The sequence below is a fragment of the Labrus bergylta genome, chromosome 19 (genome assembly GCF_963930695.1).
Source record: "Labrus bergylta chromosome 19, fLabBer1.1, whole genome shotgun sequence".
In the NCBI taxonomy this organism is placed as follows: Eukaryota; Metazoa; Chordata; class Actinopteri; order Labriformes; family Labridae; genus Labrus; species Labrus bergylta.
The window spans coordinates 2,404,204-2,424,186 of NC_089213.1; the positions used below are offsets into that span (position 1 = coordinate 2,404,204).

A 19,983-nucleotide genomic window follows, 5' to 3' on the forward strand; every position below is an offset into this window, starting at 1 on the left:
GCGCAGAAAGGTTTACAGACCCATGCAGAGCTGGATAAACACTGAAGCTTCAGTTTCCATGACATGGTGACCCATGTGAAGAGAGGAGGGAGCAGTGGAAGAAAGCTCTCTCCAAAGTCCTTTGGAGACCCCTTTAGGGTCGGATCGGTACCGTTGGCACCCCAACGTTCCCAAAAAATAATTGGTACGGATCCCTTATTTTGGTACCATGCCCAAGTTTTGATGGTGGAAACGCCAATAAATGGGTACAGTACCGAAACCGAACTGAACCGGACCACGTGGTGGAAACGGGGCTTTACCATAGACTGTAAAAAAGAAGCTCCCCTGTGGAGTGAAGCTTTTTTTTTTTAGAGCTCCCCCTGCTGACTGGCTGCAGTATAGGTCATAAACCATTGACCGGGCTCCTACTGCGCAGACTATGGCTCCAAATGACGTCAAAATTGTCAAGACGGCAGCGCCTGCCAGGGGGGTATTTTGGCCTTAAGTCTTTAAATGTGATTTTTCACACTTAAATATAATATAAATCAAGTCTATCCTCTGAAAATAACTCTGTGAGTCATGACTGTCTACAATGGGTGTAACACCCGAGTCCCACTGTCTGTGATGTTTTCAGAGTCCTATCTTCAGTTTGTTTACATCGCCAGGACAGCCGGCTGACTCCTCCCCTCGTGTGTAAAAGTTGTTTAATTGAGGGACTAGAGAAAAGAAGAATAACATACTGTACTCACTGCTTAACTGTGTTTCTAGATCACGCTCATTTCAGGTAAATTTACATGCAGTGTGAAGATACCAGCATAATAAAGATCGCTAGCATTAGCATGCTAACACAACAATGCAGCGCAAGTTGTTTTGGTTTCATGCTGGTGCTCAAGGCGACATCTGCTGGATCAAAAAAATCACGTATAAAGACTTTAAGAACGTTGAGTGGGAGCAGCTGCTTTACTCATCAGCTCATCATTTCAGCTCTATAGTGCACACATTCCATTACATGCATCAATAAGTTCCAGCGTGTCAGAGATACTCTATACAAATGTTTGTTGTCTGTGCAGGTGACTTGCTTGTCAGTGACTTTAAAGTTCATGACTAACACAGTAAGCGATGTGTGCACTGCTGCAGGAGGTGCTCAGTGAAATAAGTTTAGAAACCTAAGCAATGAGCTCCTGAATGAATCAAAGACCCCCCCCCCACAAGTCAGATTCCCCTTTGAACAGGGTGAGTGGAAAAGGACATAGAGGTCGTCCTCTTCAGACAAAAGCAGGACTGAAGCAGAACAGATTACTGTAGTATATACGAGTACTCTACAAAGAGGCTGGTCTGAAGTGTTCCACTCCTGCTGCTCCTGCATTGAAGAGGCAGTCATGGAGTGAGACAGTTATTACATTAATCTCTCCTCCAGGCTGCAGGTATGGGCTTTACTGTGTATGAATAGATAACTGCAGTCAAGTTGTGCGGTTTAATAGTGTAGGAGTGGGGGGGGGGGGGGGGGGGGAGAGAGAGAGAGGACACAGCTTTTGCCAAAGAGCTTGAACGCAATGTGTTGCAACAATTTTTTATTTTAATCCAAACGACTCATCTCTTGGGGAAGAGAAAGTGAAGAGAGGGAACATTTGCACAAATGATGACTAATCGTCAAAGCCTTCTTCTTCTTCTTCTTCTTCTTCTCCTCGCATGCCACGCAAATAAACGTGTCACCTGTTTTCACCGCCTACTTGACGCTGAGTAATCGCACAGTGAGAGACATCTGCCATGTTGGTGTACGGCGGCGTTCATTCCTACATTTATCACAGACAATGAAAAGAGGAAGGAAACGAGGGTAAAAAAAAGGTGTATAGAAAGATTGGGAATGGCAGCTTTAACACCTTTGGGGAGCATCTGATTTTGCAGGAAGTGTTTTGTGCAAACAATTAATCAGTTCTAGTAGTTTATTCCTAAAAATATCACACATTTGTCCTCCTTGTTTTTTTTGTCTTTGCATTTAGTTGCACAAGCAGCAACCTCGCTGCATCGTATTATCTGCGGATGTTAATGTTGTAAGAAGTCCTTGCAACAATAGAGTAGAACACCTGCTATGGGCACAAATAATGTAGCAAGTGTTTGCCAAGAAGAGAGAGGATGAGATAAAAGAAAAAAAAAGAAAGAGGATGCTGCTTTGGAGAGAAAAACAACATCAGGACCAAAAAAAAAACCACAAAAAAAAAAAAACCACACAGAGCTGCAGATGGAGGAAAAAAAAAGATGTAAGGAAAGTATGGACGGGAGAAAAGTATTAAAAGATTCAGGCAAAGTGGGAGGCATACAAAAAAAAAAGACTCAGTGTAGTGTTTGAGAATTAGTAGAGCTAATAAGTGCGCCAGATGGTGAGGGTAAAATTAAACTACGATCAGGACACCAAAGAAGAAGAAGAAAGGAATCAAAGAGAAGTGTTTAAGCGTCTTGTTGCTGTAAAACCTCGCTTGTCAAGTACAGAATGCAGGTTCAGACAAACACTGAATAATTGAAAAGGGCTCTTTAACCCAGGCTTGCATAAGAGCGAGTGGTATCAATTGGGGCGGGTGAAATTCAGGTAGCCAGGATAACAGCCAGTGCTCTAATGAAGCACTGTTATGTTATCCTTCTGTTAACAAGCCCGGCTGTCCGTCCTGCTCTTCTAAGTGTACACGAAGAGAGTCCGGGGGGAAAGCTGACTGAAGGATCCGACACTGATGCAAATCAATTTTGCTTCTCAGGCACACACACACTGTATTGATAATCGCTCCCTCTGCAAAGGGATGAGGTAATTTGACGAAAAATCTGAGGATGCTTAATTGTTAAACCTGAGGAGGGAGATAACTGAATTACAGAGGCCAAGAGCAAGAGTGTGTGTAAAGAGACAGAAAAATGAGAAGTGTTACAGAAGAATTGGATATTTCTGTTAAGTAAAGCAGTCACTGAATGTAGGGGAGCTGTGGGTCGTTCAACAATGAAAGGTAAAGTAGAGTTTCAAACAGTGTTAGCAAAACGGTTATTGTGAGAAATATTAGTTCGGTATTTGCTCTATTTTCAACTATGTTTTGGTCTCCACCTACTTCTTACAAGTGGGCTTGTGTGATGTTCTTATCAATAGTCAGTGTTTTTAGCTAAAGCACATAGAGGTCAGCACAGCCTGTGTCGGGAAAAGCCGGCTGAAGTACCCGACTTTATAGAACCTACATTTTTCAAAACATGTCAGGCATAGTATGACATCAGATTTTCTGTTGCAGAAATATGGATGCTATATGCTTTATGAGAAAATTTAGTGCCCCCCAAAAAAAGAGGGTTTTCTGACGGCTAGGTGAAGCTTTTAAAGTGCTCTAAATTCAACTTCCTTGATTTTTGCAAATGTTTTTTTTTTTGCAATGACTCTGGTTCGTACCTATCAAAAGAAACTACTTCTGGGGTGCAGATTTAGCTCATTCAGTAGAGCATTACATCAACGCAGAGGTTACAGTCTTCACCTCATTGGTCGGCAGCTTGACTCCCGGCCTCAGCCCTTTGATGCATGTCTACCCCACTCTTTCTTCCTCGCACTTTCAGCGTCTCTTCAGTTGCACTATGGATAAAGCCAAAAAGCCTTGTATATTGGGGTCCTTGGCATGGCAAAGTTTGGGAACCCCTGGTCTAGATCTGGTCTATATGTACAGTAAATGTCATGAGATAACTTTTGGTGTTGGTCAGGGCTAACTATTAAACAATGACTGATTGATTAAAGGTATACTACACTGATAATGGTCGGAGCTGTGAGAAACTAAAATACACTTTGCTTAAGTCCAGTCCATAGTGGACATTGCTGTGATGACCGCCATGGATAGGCACCTCGTACAACCCAAATTAAAACAACGCCAACTCCTTTTAGCTGCAAATTCCTTCCATATGTTCACTCACTAGCCGCTTACTTTGTCCATCTATTCTATTCCAACCTTCACAACAGGGTCCTAAGACGCTGACTAGACTCTTCTCCTCTGTCGCCCCCCGGTGGTGGAATGAACTTCCAAACTCCATGTGATCTGCAGAGTCCCTCTGTACCTTTAAGAAAAAGCTAAAGACCCAGCTCTTTCATGAATACCTACTAACTTAATGATGATGGTCTCCATATTATTGATGATGATGATGGTAATGACGATGGTTTTTGTTTGATAACGACGACTTATAAGATGGTTTCTATACTGATTAGAGCTCTCAAGAACTGCCCTCAATGTTGTGCTTTGCCTCTGGTCACTTCCTGTCAGCACCTGTGTGTCCAATCGGACTCAAAGCTGATCGTTTGCTCTTACTCACATTGTTCCCTTTTTTCTAGATCCTTGCTTGTCTTGTTCTTACTCTCTGATGTACGTCGCTTTGGATAAAAGTGTCTGCTAAGTGAATTGTAGAATTGTATGGTGACGAGTAAAGTTGCTGCTACCAGAAACACGGTTGAGATTGGATCAAAACATGACAAAACCAATGAACTGAAAGTCTCTAAATGACTCTGTGAAGCTGAGTGGAGCAGTGCCTAGAGACTATTCTCTGTGGGTTGGTAACTATGAACAGACCCATAATTTGACCTGCTAACAGAAATGCAGCTTTAATTTTGTCTTCTTTATCCGGAATAACGTTAACATGGAAAAAATGTAAATGGGCATAACCTCGATGAGAAGGTATTTTGAAATTCAAATAACTTAATAAAGATATGTCGAAAAAACACAAAAGTACGCTCAGGTACGTTATTGCCTCTAAAATTCAATATTAATGTGAGAAGGGAAAAAGCTCCGGGTTCAGGAATTACAATTAAATCCAAAAAGCATAAACCAGCTAATCTAATTTGAATGTTATAGGGTGCTTACACACTGTGGTGGTATATAATTACAGCTGCTAATTTGCATTGGTAATTACTGGGAACAGAAAAAATGTGTGCATTTTGCATAAAAGTAGGTGGCACATGAATATAAATTCATGCAACTATCGTGCGTGTCTTTGTTCAAGCCATCAAAAACATGAGTGTGCATGTGTGTGTTTGTGTGTGTGTGTGTGTGTGTGTGTGTGTGTGACTGGAATCCATGAGGTGGTGTATGAAAAGGCAGACAGCTAACAACATATGCTTGAATGCGTCTTTAAATGAATTATCTGTCTCAGCGAGAGGGCACAAGGCACTTAAGCAGAATCTTTCGGGGCTCCTCTGGGTGAAGACAATTGTGTGCTAAACCCAGCGCCGATGAACAACACCCCCCCCCCCCCAAAAAAAAGATTTCATTCTTCATTACCGACCGAGGAGAAAATTAGTTTGTCTTCACGGATCAGCGGCCACAAGACGAGCAGGTAGCGGGCAAATCCCCCTCACACCTCACTCTGACAAACGCATAACCAGAAACAGCTTCAAAGACTCAAACCAAATAACTCAACCGAGCCGCACAAGCTAACCGTGATTCAGCCGGTTAGTCAGTCAGAGGGGGTTGATGGACAAATAGGAATTACAGCCCTCGCCTCTTTATCTCCTTTTTTTTTTTTCTCCGTTTAAATCTGCACTCTTGTGATTGATGGCTCAATGCGGGCCCTCGGTTTGTAGGAGGTGAAAAAAAAGACAGGAGTTACAATGGCTGACAATACGGGAACAATGGAGGAGGAGGAGATGTAGATGGAAGACAGGATGGTGGAAGAGGAGATGTGGAGATCCTTTGTTAATCCTCTAGCAGAGATGGGGCTGACAATGACATTTGTTGGTGCAGCAGGCAGGCATTAGCGCTGATGCCTGGTTTGAATACTACAGTACATATATGGTCTTTGTACAGCTTACTCCGTGGTGTTCTTCCAACTCATTTTTTACCATTTCACAGTCTGTCAGGAGCAGCTGATATTTAAAATGAAGACAGCTTAGCGTTAGAGCCGACCCAGATGCTTTTAAGCTTTGTTTGTTGCCATAGTCATGAACGTTAAAAAATCTGCAAATGGAGTTAAAAATTTGAGTCTGGGCTGCTGGACTCAGCGTCATGTTGACCAGGCTAGTGGGCAGTGAGCTGAACAGGAAGTCCATGTTTTAAGCTTTTTTGCACATAAACGTTCCTTATATTTCAGGTCAGACACACACGCACACCCCTGAGTTTCCCTTTCACACAGGGCACTACAAAAAAGGACGCTGCAGAAGTCATGTTTACAATACATCCAAGATGAAGCTACAGAGTCCAGCTTTGATACTCTTGGATGTATTCACAGTGTCAATGAAAGAATGCAAAAGTACAAGTTGGCCAGCGTCCTGTAATTGACTGGTGAGCAGTCCAGAGTGTAGCTGGGATTGACTCCAGCCCCCTTTCAACCCCGAACAGATAAGCGATATAGATAATGGATGGATAAATAGATGAATGGAAGTTGGCAAGCAAAAACAAAAGAGTAAGAAGCTTTGTTTTGTGTCCGAAGTGTTTACCACTGTTCATTCCTGCTGCAGAAAATAAACGTAATCATCCTCTTTAAGTCGCTCGCGGTGCATTTCCTTGAAAATTACCTGCTGTGTTCACACATTGCCTCAACCCGACTTCTTGGGGAAATTTAGTAGGGCACTGGCAGGAAAAAGTCCAAACATGCAGCCCAGCCCTAAAAGAAAAATCAGGAAACTTTTAGGGGAGCAGTGCAATTGCAGGATAAGCTAACAGAGTAGGAGAGTAGCAGCATAGGGCTGCCCATGAGAAAAATAATTTCAGAATTTAATCATCAGTCAAGAAGACCCCATGTGGATTTTTAATGGTGTAATATCTGCAATGTGGTACACAGAGCAATGCAAGTGTAACGGTATTGCAGGCTGAACATTTCCCCAAATGTGTTCATTCGAGGTTAGGTTCTTACTTGAACCTCAGTTAACAGCAGGTTCTTCTTTTGGCATAACAAAGATTGAAGGTGATTGAAATTAATAAAAAAGAGTCAATTCAAAATGTTTCTAGGACACTCTTCTTGGGAAACAAAACATCAGGAAGGTCTGAACAATGAGCTGCTGCTAGCTTGTTTGGCTCAGCTGGTTGTTAAGCAAAGACTACTTCCGTATTTATCGCCAACAAGGTTTTTTCCAAAATAATAATTAACTATGGCTGTCTAATTCTCTCTAAAAACATAATTAAAACCTGTAAGAACATCTAATCAAGCAGTTTAACAAAGACAAAAAAAATGTGGTAACTTTTCATGGCCGAGGCCGTGCTAGCCAAAATGCGGCTAACTTTAGCTTACTAGCGGATTAAAATCCATTATTTATTTAGATGATAAAGTAAACTTTGATGTTGTTTCGACTTGAAACAGCAAAAAAGTAGCTAGCAAGAAATGATTTTCACAGCTATCGCATGTGGAAATTGTTGAAAGAAACATAAAGATTAGTCAAACTTTAGTATTCACTGCTAAATCCAAACATAGAGACAAATTCATGTTCAGGCCCAGAAAAGTTTTTAGTGAAGTTTCTTGTACTTTTTTTCCATTATTAGAGACTTTGACAAACAAGCCCACAGATCAAAGAAGTGAGTGATGTAGGAAAGTTTACAACCTTGTCTAGGGAGACTCTGGATTTTGCCTCAAACTTTCAGTATCAGCAGTTGCCATCCTTCCTCTCAGTCCTCTTCTTCCATCCCCCTTTTTTTTATTATCCAAATCCCCTCTAATTCTGTTTACACTTTCTCCCTTTTCCCTTCACTAAACACTCCATTTAAAAGAAAAATCCTATTTCCCGCAGCTCTTGTTTTTTACCCACACTCCAACTGTTCTGTCATCATCTTATTTCCGTCCCTCTGCCTCCCTCTGTTCCCCCCCCCACCCCCCTTTTCTCCTGGGGTCTGCAGTGTTTTTTAAGACGAGTAGCTGGCAGGTAATTACCGTCACAGCCTAAAGATCTTAATCAAGGTGCAGAGATGTGATAGAGTCACAAGCCCGGGTGACCGTTTAAGGATCACTTACGGCACTTCTCACCGCAGTATCAAGTGTGCGTACTTGTGAGATTATTTACACACATTTGCTTGTGCTGTTTTGTTTTTTTTCCCCCTCCACACACACAGCAACATGCACCCTGCTCCTGAAACCGCAATTACAGAAGGAGCCACTTCAAGCAATTTGGAAGCCAAGCACGATAAACCGAGGTGTTTACATCATCAAAATAAGTGCGCTGCACTCGAGAGGAGTAAAGAGGACGGGAAATTAGTGTCGTTCGTCACATGTCAAGATTAAGGAGCGCTGACTTGAGTAAACGCCGTCTTTTCATGTGAAACTGATGGAGCCTTTTCTTCAGGTTTGCTCGCGGTGTTATCGTGTGTAAACAAGTGAAGTGGAAGAAGCACTCACACACACACACACTGTCGGCGAAAAGAGCAAGCGGCAGGGTTGGAGTTTGTTTTACAATCGCAGCTCAGCAGAGAAGAGGGTAGGAGGAGAAAGCTAATTAGCGACTTCTCGGCGCAGCAGTGTGGAAAACTATAGAACGGGCAAAGTGAGGATTATTGTATGTCGAGATGAAACATCACCTGAGACTCACTACAAACACTGACAAAGTTAGCAGGGCTTGTTCAATATTTGAACAGTCATTAAATAGGTCTGACAGGAATAGATTAAATAAACTGGATAAATAAAAATAATAATAATAATAAATAAATATAATAAATAAATAAAATATAATAAATAAAAAAATATAATAAATAAAAAAATAAAAAAATATATATAATAAATAAAAAATAATAAATAAATAAAAAAAGGCTCAAGGAAAAAAGGGTAACGCAAAAAATACAAGTGTTTGCTTTTCATCTTTTCAATACAGTCATAAAATCACACAGCTGTGGCAACAAATCTCTTTAAAATTTACAATAACTGAAAGATAAGGATGAACCCGCCCAGTTAATTTTATCTATTCCTGTCAGACCTGGAAAGAAAGTTGTGTGTGTAAATGCAAAAACGTGTAACTGAAGCATCATGTAATATATGAAATATTCATACCAAGTGATTCAGTCTTAACCTTGAAATATTCCACTCACAACACAATCCCTCCAGAAAGATCATCTGGAGCTTTTGGATGATATCACATTTCTGCTTTAGAAGAGCTTTGAACGTTAACAGTTCCATTACATTCCAAGCACTCAAAAAACAATAACTATAAGTATAGGTAGGTGTGAAGGGCAAACAGATTTGAAGACGTTTTTTTATTAATTATATAATATTCCTGTACTTCAGCTGCTGAGGAAGTCATTAGTGGAGAGATGTCAGAGTGAGGGTGCTGCACATGAAAAAAACATCAAATAAGAATGTGTTTGCTCTTTTGCAGGTCAGTAGAAATTCTGAGGCACATTTTTTTATCACTTTCATAAACATCAACAGAAGCTCATGATCTCTCTTTAAATAAAAAAACCTTTTTGACCCAGGGTCAAAACATGCAGCCCGCTGAGACTCACTCGTCCTATGTCTCTTCTCTCGGCTCTAAACATTTAGATGTAGTTTGACGACCTCAGGAGACAAATAGACTCGGTGCAGCTGCGATGTTAAGAGTCATAGAGGCTCTCAGCGTAAGTACATTTTATTCCCCAGGAGGAGGTGAGCTGATGCGGCACGACAGCGACATTCTGTATAAGCTCTCCGAGGAATAAGCCACTAAAAATGAGATGCCACTATATGATTAATAACCATAAAAAACATATGCACACATTCGACTTGAGGTGGCAACAATATGGACGCTGTGGAGCGAACAATGACAAAGTTGAGCAATTTCTGCTTCCGGAGGTGCAGCCATGCAAATCGTACAGTGGCAAATTGCTATAAAATGTAATTTTCAGCAGGAGAATTCAGTGTGCAGGTATTTCTCGAGTCCCAGGATTTCAGAAAATGTGCATAACTGAGGTAGATTTATTATATGTGCATGTTTTTGCAGGTCTCAGAGTGTGCTTTTTTGTGTGTTTCACTATTTCCCATCAGGTTGTGGGCTGTCAGGCAATGTTGTACAGCAAGGAACCATTCGATACTGTAAGTCACAGGGAATAGTGTGTGTGTGTGTGTGTGTGTGTGTGTGTGTGTGTTCGTGTGTGTGTGTGTGTGTGTGTGTGTATGTGTGTGTGTGTGTGTGTGTGTTTGTGTGGGTGTGTGACTGCAGCATGGCGGACAGCCACTGCTCCTCTCCCAGGAGCAAGTTCACTTTAATTGAAGCTCCGCTGAAACACAAGCCCGGGCAGTACAGTAGCACACAAACACACACACACACACACACACACACACACACACACACACACACACACACACACACACACACAGACGCACGCACACACACAAACACACACATGCACAAAACACCGTTATCTCAAGCATCTCAGCCTCACATAGAAAAGGAATTAGACTGACAGCCAGGGGCCTGTAGAGCTACACACACACACACACACACACACACACAAGGATGCACACTCACTACACTCCCAGAAAACACTCTCTTACTCTCTGTTTTAAACAAAAATACACACAAAAAGCTGCACCTACACACACACACACACACACACACACACACACACACACACACACACACACACACACACACACACACACACACACACACACACACACACACACACACACACACACACACACACACACACACACACACACACACACACACACTGTGAAACACTGTGACAGAGCAGCTGTGTGGTTCCCCCATCAACCAAGAAATCTCATATTGGTCGGCTTTCATATTTGGCCCGAGATACTGCGAGGCAGAAAGAAAGACAGAGCGGGTGAGAGGATGGTAAACGGGAGGATCAATGGAAGGAGAGTGAGTGATGAGAGGAGGAGAGGAGGACAGAAATGAAGGCGAGAATAAAAAAAAGGAGGCACGTCGATGAAGGTAGAAATAGATAGGAGAGCAGCAGAGGCCGGGTGTGTGGACAGAAAAACAAGAGTTGCATTCTGTGGTTTTTCACTCTAATATCATGTTCAAACTGGATGAGTGTGTTCACTATGAAAGCATGGCAGGATAGTTTTATATACACCATGAATAATTAAATAAATAAACCCACTCTCAAAATAAATCTTAAAATCTTTGATCTCTTGTTTTTCTTGGCAGGATTTCGAAAAAAACGGATTTATCAATCAGCTCCTTGTAAAGAGCGCTCTGCCCTAAACATGAACGAGGTTGCAAAACTATGCAGCTAAATAAACAAACGTCCATAAGAAAAAGTTAAAGGCAGCACTCGAGAGTCATTGTGAAACTGACAAAACAGTATTTGAAAACAAAACAAAAAAACTGATTGATGGTGATGAGGAAAATTACATGACGAAATAAGAACAGTAAAAAGAAAACTGAATTCTCGAAAGTTTAGAATATGGGGCTGCTGTGGTTCGTTTGCCCGCCCCATGTACAGAGGCTACAGTCCTCAAAGCGGGCGTCCCAGGTTTTAATATGACCCGTGGCTCCTTTGGCATTCTCTCTCTTTTTGATTTCAGACACTATCCTCTGTCCTGTCTTTCTATTAAAAGGCATAAAAAGCCAAAAAATAAATCTTAGACAAAGACAAAAGTATATTAGTCCAATGAGTTGAGCAAAGAATCACCAGGCAGCAGAAATGAATGCCCCATTGACCAACAAAAACTTGGTCCAAAGTCACTGGTGCAGTATCCTGCCGCTATCTGAAAGGTGCATTAGTAGTAACATATCAATCAATCAAACTTTATTTATACAGCACTTTTCAGACAAATTAAATCGCAGTTCAAAGTGCTTTACAAGAGTGCAGAAAAGTTAATGATGAAAAAGTAGTTTATAAAATCATTGAGAGACTAAAACACACCGATAAGAATTAAAAAAATACGTATATAAATGAAAAAATAAAATACGACACATAAAAGCAACAAGATATTAAAATTAATACATAGGAGAAGAATATTTAAAATTGTAGGAGGATAAAAAAGACAACACAATAATGTTAAGATTTGAGTTTATATAAGCATTATATAAAAGTCAGACTGAATAAATGAGTTCTAAGACTGCGTTTAAACATCTCAACATAGTGTAACCATAGGCAGGTTCACTATGTAATCCACTCTGAACCCCGTGTTAATAGCAATGCACTGCCTGCAGGCACACCTGGGGTCCAAAGGGAATTGGAGACGACACTCTAATTGGTTTGATTCATGTTATTCCCAAAACACACCAATGAATAATCATAAGACTTAAAACATCTCAAAAGGTGGATGGAAACTCTCTTTAAGCCTTCATGTTGTGAGCATGAGACGGTGAATTTCACCTGAATGTGGCTCTTTCAGATTCAGTTGAGAAGTATGGCGTGCACATGTGCACATTTCACACGTTCTGTTTTGGGAAGTGTACTGGTCTGGTGTTGACCGTCATGACTTGGTTTTTGATCTTGTCTTGGACTCCACCTCTAAAGATTTGGTCTGGTCTTGGTGTCAGTACACTCTGGTCTTGGTTGGGACTCGTACTTGGTTGAGCTGGTTTTAACTACAATACTACTAACCATAGATTTTTTTTCCCCAAAAATGAATCCAATGTTGAAAAGTGTTCAAATGCCAAATTTCACAGCAGAAAGTCCATTTCTTTACTGGCACACACAGACCGGGGAGTGATTTTTGGTTTTGATTTTATGAAGGATAACAGTGCATAAATAGGGGCATGACCGATGTGATAGGAGTCAAAAGTGCCGTCTCAGCTCCACCTCTTTGCCTGTTCCTATAGGTTGACCTAAAGTTAGGTTGGGACTCCATATTCAACATGGCGACCACCATCATTGGGCTTCAAAATACCCCATCAATAACCAATGGGTGACATCACTGAGACTACGTCCATGTTTTATACAGTCTATAATTTTACATGATTAAGTGAAAAATAAAGGGGGAAAACCTCTAGAGATATAGTTCAACAAATCAAGTGATTTGGGGGGCGCCGGTAGCCTAGTGGTTGGTGTGCACGCCCTATGTACGGATGCTGGGATCCTCCAGGTGGGCGGCCCGGGTTCGAGTCATTCCCCACTCTTTCTCTTCCTGATTTCTGACTCTATCCAATGTCCTGTCTCTTAAATAAGGCATAAAAAGTCCCCCCCGCCCACTCACACCCCAAACAACAAAACAAAACAAAAACATTTAAAAAAAAAAAACGTGATTTGAATGTGAAGACACTGCGTTGGGCTCTGGGACATTTTGATTGTTTTTTTTTCTAATCACATTAAATTCTTAAAATGAAATGAATTAAAGTTCATAATCATTTCAAGTTAAAACAATGTGGATGAGCGTTTTTCTTTTTCCTGTGCAGTTAAATGTTCCCTTTCTTTTCTTTGAACAGAGCCCACTTAAGTTGTTCTCCGAAGTTATAAACCATATCTTTGAGTTTCAGTTTCACAAGGTTGAGCGGTGTGGGCAGTTTCTGGCTCGCAGCAGACCGAGCTCCAGTTGATTTGGAATGCCTTTTGATTTCACACTACCAACCAACAACACAAAGAAGCACTGAACTATTAATTATTAATTAGCCTCCAAAACCCTCTGGCGTTTCCCTTGTTTCACACCATGATCTGAGCCTCTGCAAGCCAAGTTCACATGGTATCAAGGGGTAACACTCCTCTGGTGTGTTTCATCACCCTGCTCAACAGATTTTATAAAAATTCACATTGTTCGCTAATGCATTCCCACCATTAAGCCCCGCATAATGAGCAGCAGGACCCTGCTTAGCATGCAGCAAACACCTGCTCGGCCCCGAATCATATTTTACTCTTTCTCACAGTCAGCAACTCCTTCCAGTGTGTAGGAGTTGTGGTGTTGAGGACAGGGGAGGGGGCAAGAGGTGCTATTTGTATTCTGCTAATCCTGCAGTACAGTGCTGCAGAGGGTAATGGGGGTTAACAGGACTTTCACTTAAACACACGCTGAGCTCCTTGCTCTCGCTGAGTTTCTTAGAGGCCAGAGGAAAGGTACGCCTCCAGGTACAAAAACCCCTCCATCGACCTGCTCACCCGGGAATGCCTGGGCTCTCTGATGGGATTATGAAGGTGGGGTAGAGTGGGCAGAGGACGGGGGGGGTTTCATGGGAGGATAGCGAGGGAATTTGCAGCTGCTGATTGGACACCTGTGGTCATGTTAAGCTGCATAGTGTTAATAGTGTGTGCAGGTTCCCTCGGTTAAAGACACGAGAAGATATACTTGACACCAATCCATCCAGGAGAAGGGGAAGTAAATCCTTCAGAATAAAGTAGACAATGACTGAGGAAGACACCGGCTGTGTCGAAACATCAGTCTCTTTGCACGATAGGAAAATTGCTGAATTGACCGTTAGCTCCAGAAGTTTCCTTCAAATAACTAATACACTTTGGTGGCGTACCAAACTCTACTAAACTGGGAAATACTATTTAAATTTGAGGGCTTTTTCTAAGGCTTTTTATGCCTTAAATGAAGAGATAGGACAGTGGACAGAGCTGGAAATTGGGGAGAGAGAGAGTAGGGAATGACATGCAGGAAAGGAGCCACAGGTGGGACTCGAACCCGGGCCGCCCACCTGGAGGTCCACAGCCTCCAAACCACTGCGCCCTCTATTTACATTTTTGATTATATAACATATTTGACTGATAATCCATTTTGAATGCAAACCCTTTCTGATGAAGGACCTTTTCTTGTAACTATACGTTTATATTGTGGTATTGCTTTAATCAATGAAGGATCTGACTGCTTCTTCAAGCTCTACTCCCGTGTGCTCCTTGGTGGTTTCACTTCGATTCATTTACCCTATTCACACTTGGTGGTATCCATAAATTAGTCATCTATCCACCCATCCATTCTCTATATTGACGATGCTGTCTGTAGCTGCAGCGACCTATAGAACGTATCAGCACTGGGCAACAGTCATGTCAGGCTATGGACAGGTCACTAGGTTATACTAATGCAGAAAGCAGGAGGAAGATTTTTTCCATGTTTAATAAAGGAAAATGCATTATTTTTGGTATAAAATATGTACACTGTCAAAACCTTACCAACCCCCCCCCCCCCCCCCCCCGAGACAAAAATGAAAAAGATTTATTCAAATAAAGCTCTACACTACATCTACATTTGTAAATTATTCATAAGGAATGTACTGTATAGGACATCCTCCCCCTAAATCATATATTAGTCTTACATTTGCACATCCCATTTACTGATCATGCAGTGGCTTTACATCATGAACGCAGTGAGAGGGAAAAGATTGGACCTGAGGCTTGTAGTGCAGCCACGAGGCCAAGAAAGAGAATATTATAGGATATGTAGTTCCAGTCCTAGTCACTGATGCCATCGTCCTGAAATCTATATTGTTTTTCAGACAGTGAATTCATGTTTCCAATGACGTAGGGATTATTTTAGTCTCTATAAAGTGGCAGTGATTGGGGGACTGCGAGATATCATTATAATATCCACGACTGCTCTGCATTTAAAAGCAAGAAAAATAACACCAATACTTAATTTAAAGGGAGTATTTTCCTTTTTTGTCTAGGTTTTGTCAATGCTGTCTTGTCTCCTTTTTTGTATGTTGTTGTTCTTTTTTGTTTTGTTTTGTTTTTACTGTCAATGTTATGTCTAAATTTTTCCTTTACCACATTTTGTAGCTAAACATATCAAACTGCTTTTGCTGCCTTATTAAATTGAGCTCGTGCATTTCTTACCACTTTTGACATTCTTTTAAAAGGTCTTTCTGCTTCTTTTTCACATGATTTAAAACTAGGTGTATGCCTTCTGACCAATACCCTTTGAGCCTGTTCAGGTATTGTTCTTGGTCATTTACTGTATGTGTGTCCAATGGGTGACGTCACTGAGACTACGGCTATGTGTTATGCAGTCTATAGCGCAAACACACATATTAATAGCATTTTTCTGTACCTTTCTGTCTCCAATAACCACATCTACTTTGACTATTATCATTAAAGGTCACATATGATTCTCCTCTTCAACCAGTTTAAATAATTCTCAGAGATCCTGAAAACATGTATGTGAAGTTTCTTACCAAAAATCCACTCTGATCCTGTCTTTGATCATGCCTATAAACCCCTCTACTTCAGCCCTGCTCAGAACTGGCTGTTTCTGTGTCTGTACCTTTAAATATGTAAATGAGCTGTGTTTGACCACGCCCCCTCTCTGAAAGGGCTTGGGTGGCTTGGTCCTTCTTGTACAATGCTCTATTGTTTACGCAGAGAAGGAAGACTTACAGGGCCAAACAAACCCCTAGCTGTGGGAGTGTCACCCACCTGGGGGAGGGGTCACTGCCCTTTGTGATGTCATGAAGGGAAAATCTCCAAAACGGCCTGTTTGAGCAAACATTTTCTGAAAAGTGGAGCAGGTAAAAGACAGAGAGGATGGACTTTTCTCATAACTGAGGGTTTGTTTTTTACTTTAAAAGTAACACAACCGAGTGGCCTTAAATAGAAGACGTGGACATAATGTAAAGATGTAGTAGAGTTAATAGTAGCCTATGTTTTACACTTTACATGACTGAACTTTAAGTTAGGTTGTACATTAAAAAACTGTCTTCTTACCATTATCCTTTGAGGCACTGTTCTTGGTCATTTAAGCAGATCTCATTAGGATAAAAAGAGAGAAGACTGAACCTGTTATAGGACGAAGAAAAAAAAGATTCGCTCTCTGCTGATGCCCGCTGGCAGGTTTTTTGCTCTGACCATGAAGAGGTAAAGTAAGGACGACACCAGGCTACATAACCTCAAGGAACCTCAGAGGTGAATATGAGAGAACAGTGGGCCAAGACTCTTTAATATAACATGTGATGTGGACACTCATTAAAAAGAGAGCAGTGTCAAAAGAAGAAGGTAATTGATATGACTCATGGTAGAAAGGGCTGCTTTCAAAGCATTAGATTGGCTTCAAAGAGGAATATATTTAGCAAAAGGTTCAAAGAGAAGGGTCCATAAACAAAATGTTACGAAGAAAAACTTGATATAGCCTAGAAAAATCTTCCCCCTACCTCCCTAAAGTTTTCCTTTTGCCCTACTAAGACGTAAAAGAGAAGATGTGTATGTCATGGTATTTAAAGACCGGACTCTCCCTTCTCACTTAATGCCAGCAAGAGTGCTGACACCAACTTAATACAGCAGGTTATCTCCCCAGTGCTTCATGAGCCTGATTCATCTTCTTCCAGCTGTGTTTTGGTGAAACGCCTTAAGGTGCATGAAAGGACCTGTATGTCATATGTCCTGAAAAGAGTTTCTGAAACCAACCCCAGATACTTATTCTGCGAGAGAAAACTTCTTCATGACAACCTTGAATCAAAAATAAAAATGCTACTTTTAACTTTTAATTAAGCTCAATATAATGGCACGGTTAACTGTGAACCTAATAAACTGTATAATACTTTTGTTTAACATGCTATGATGCTTGCACAGAAGATCTTTTAAAACACTGGTACTCAACTTTTCAGTGGGTCGCCTGAAAAAATATCTGTGTCAAAAAGTTTATGGAGAGCTTTTAAAACATGCTTGTTTTATTCTGTATTTTTGTTCAATCATGTTTTGGACCATCGTGGTCCAAACCTCCACTTTTTTTGGGATTGGTAGAAAAATATCAGGAATTTGGGTCACAATTTATCATCAAGGAGTTGATGGCTGGTCCTGAGGCTAGACCAGTTGCCATTGTTTGAAACTATATTTTTTGGCTGGATGGTATGTGTTCAGTCCATGGTTGAACTGGTCCAATTTTTACTTCTGTTAAAGGCTTTATATGCAATTTTTTGATCCAGCAGATGTTGCCCTTGAACACCAGCATGAAACCAAAACAACTTACGGTGCATTGTTGTGTTAGCATGCTAATGCTAGTGAAATTTATTATGCTGGTATCTTCACACTGCATGTAAATTTACCTGAAATGAGCGTGATCTAGAAACACAGTTAAGCAGTGAGTACAGTATGTTATTCTTCTTTTCTCTAGTCCCTCAATTAAACAACTTTTATACATGAGGGGAGGAGTCAGCTGGCTGTCCCAACGATGTAAACAAACTGAAGATAGGACTCTGAAAACTCTGAAAGCATCACAGACAGTGGGACTCAGATGTTACACTCATTGTAGACAGTCATGACTCACAGAGTTATTTTCAGAGGATATACTTGTACATGTAAAGCCTTTAATGGAAGCAAGTGTGTTGCTCTTTTAGAAACATTTTGTAGACTTATGTATGCAATCATGAAAGCTTTGGAGGAAAGTTATCCTTCATATGTTTGGTTCTTCTGACTCAAAAAGGTCAGCCTGAGAGTTTTCAGATCTTTTTTTTATCTCACTGCAAAGACAACAAGATGGCCATTTGTCATGACTCATTCAACCCACATAAGAGTTGTCCTCTTAGACCCCACCCCACATAAGGTCACAAACGAGCCTTTCAAGAGATGGTGTGAAAGTAAAGGTCAACTTTTAAAAAACCACACCCTCCACCGCAGACAAGATAGACACTCATATTGTCTGTTTTCTCTCCGGGACTCTGGAGAGCCAACATATTCTTACTGTGTTTGCCCGCTCTGCCAGGCTCCATGGCTCTGTCTTTTCAATAAGTCAGTGCTAATGCCTTTTTTGGTACTTTTATATAAAATCAGGTTCTGGGCTGGTACACGCATCCACAGAAATAGCAAGGGATCCACGCTCAATATCTTTGTCAGATAGTATTGTAATTGTGTGGGGCTAAGGTGGCGGGAGCAGAGCGCCTTGGTTTGGATATTGCCTGGTTAGATTTCCCTTGAGCCTGATGCTGTGTAAGTAGTCTCTCTTGGTCTCTCTCTCTCTCACACATCTGTGTGTCCCCTCTCTGCTCATCTGTCTCTCTGACAATATCCTGCTGTCTCACCTCCTGCACTGTGGCTGAAAAACAAGAATTCAACTGTGTTTATGCATCTACTTTTGAGGATGCATTCACATACTGAAAGGACTCAAAAAGGAGATGTGTTCAAAGTCATGATTTAAAGAACCAACTTAAGGAAAATAACCACATTAAAAGCATAGACTGTAACGAAGCCTGAGTGACATCACCCATCTGTTACTGCAGGGGGCTTTGGAGTCCCATCGATGGTGGCCACCATTAAGGAAATCCTGTCTCAAACCAACTTTCAGTCAACCTTATAAACAACAGACTAAGAGCTGAAGCTGAGGCGGGTTTTATGCCTCTTAACACACCGCTACACTGCATCCACCTGTCAATCAGGTCAGCTACGCGCCTTATTGTGCAAAACGCCTATCCGTCAAGATTTCACCAATCGAGACATGAGCTAATCCGATCAATTTACTAATTTGAACCAGGTTGTAAACATGTTCATCTCTGCTGTAAAAACAGACTTTTTGCCTCTGTTGTGTAAGTGACTTCTGGTTGCTTCTGCAGCCAGCCTCAAGTGGACACTCGATAAACTGCAGGATTTTTTTTGCAATTCCTCATCGGCTTCGTTTTTCAACAGCGGAGTTTGACGCTTAAGTTAAATGCAAAGAAAGCTAGTAATGGCCTGTTTTACCACAGTCTAAATAGCTGAGTCCTTCCTCTGAAAAGGCAACAAGGAAATCATAGTTTAAAAATTCTGGTATGGCCAATCAGATTTAAAGGGTGGCCACCCCCTGGATCCGCCCCTGGCTGTTTCCCCTTTGTCCAGTATTTATGCTAATCTAAGATAACTGCACACTGACATTATCCTTGTAGTTTAAACCCACAGATTTGTTGTATTCAGTAACTCAGTAACCTTCACAGAGAATAAGAAAACGCACATTTCTTTGAAAGACTATGGTTCTTGTTGAAACAATGAATGACATGGTCATGGCGGTCATTATTCTCTCAGTCATAAGAGGCTGCTTATCAGAAAAATGTAGCCAATGATCCATTTGGTCGTTTCTTTTTTTTTCATAATGAGGGCAGTCTTGCATAACAGAGATCAGATAAATACCCTCTTATTACAGTTGTGTAATGACAGGGCAGACTGAACCACTGAATTAGACCCAATAGGAACATGAAACAGCAAAATGAGGAGATACAGCAGTGGGAGAAATCAGACAAGAGTATGGTTA

The 19,983-nt window shown here is 41.1% G+C and overlaps 1 protein-coding gene across 4 annotated transcripts in view; it reads right to left on the reverse strand.

Moving 5' to 3' along the window:
- The window catches only part of samd12 (sterile alpha motif domain containing 12), a 161,268-nt gene that overhangs the window by 60,978 nt on the left and 80,307 nt on the right, over window positions 1-19,983 (reverse strand). The window contains exon 5 of one of the 4 annotated variants that reach the window (XM_065948336.1): window positions 6,470-6,576. The exons of 2 other annotated variants lie outside the window; for them this stretch is intronic. In XM_065948336.1, the coding sequence (XP_065804408.1) occupies window positions 6,509-6,576 (68 nt within the window). In that variant the 3' untranslated portion in view covers window positions 6,470-6,508. Of the gene's footprint in view, window positions 1-6,469; window positions 6,577-19,983 lie in introns of those variants that run through there. One more of the 4 variants, XM_065948337.1, reaches the window with a different exon arrangement.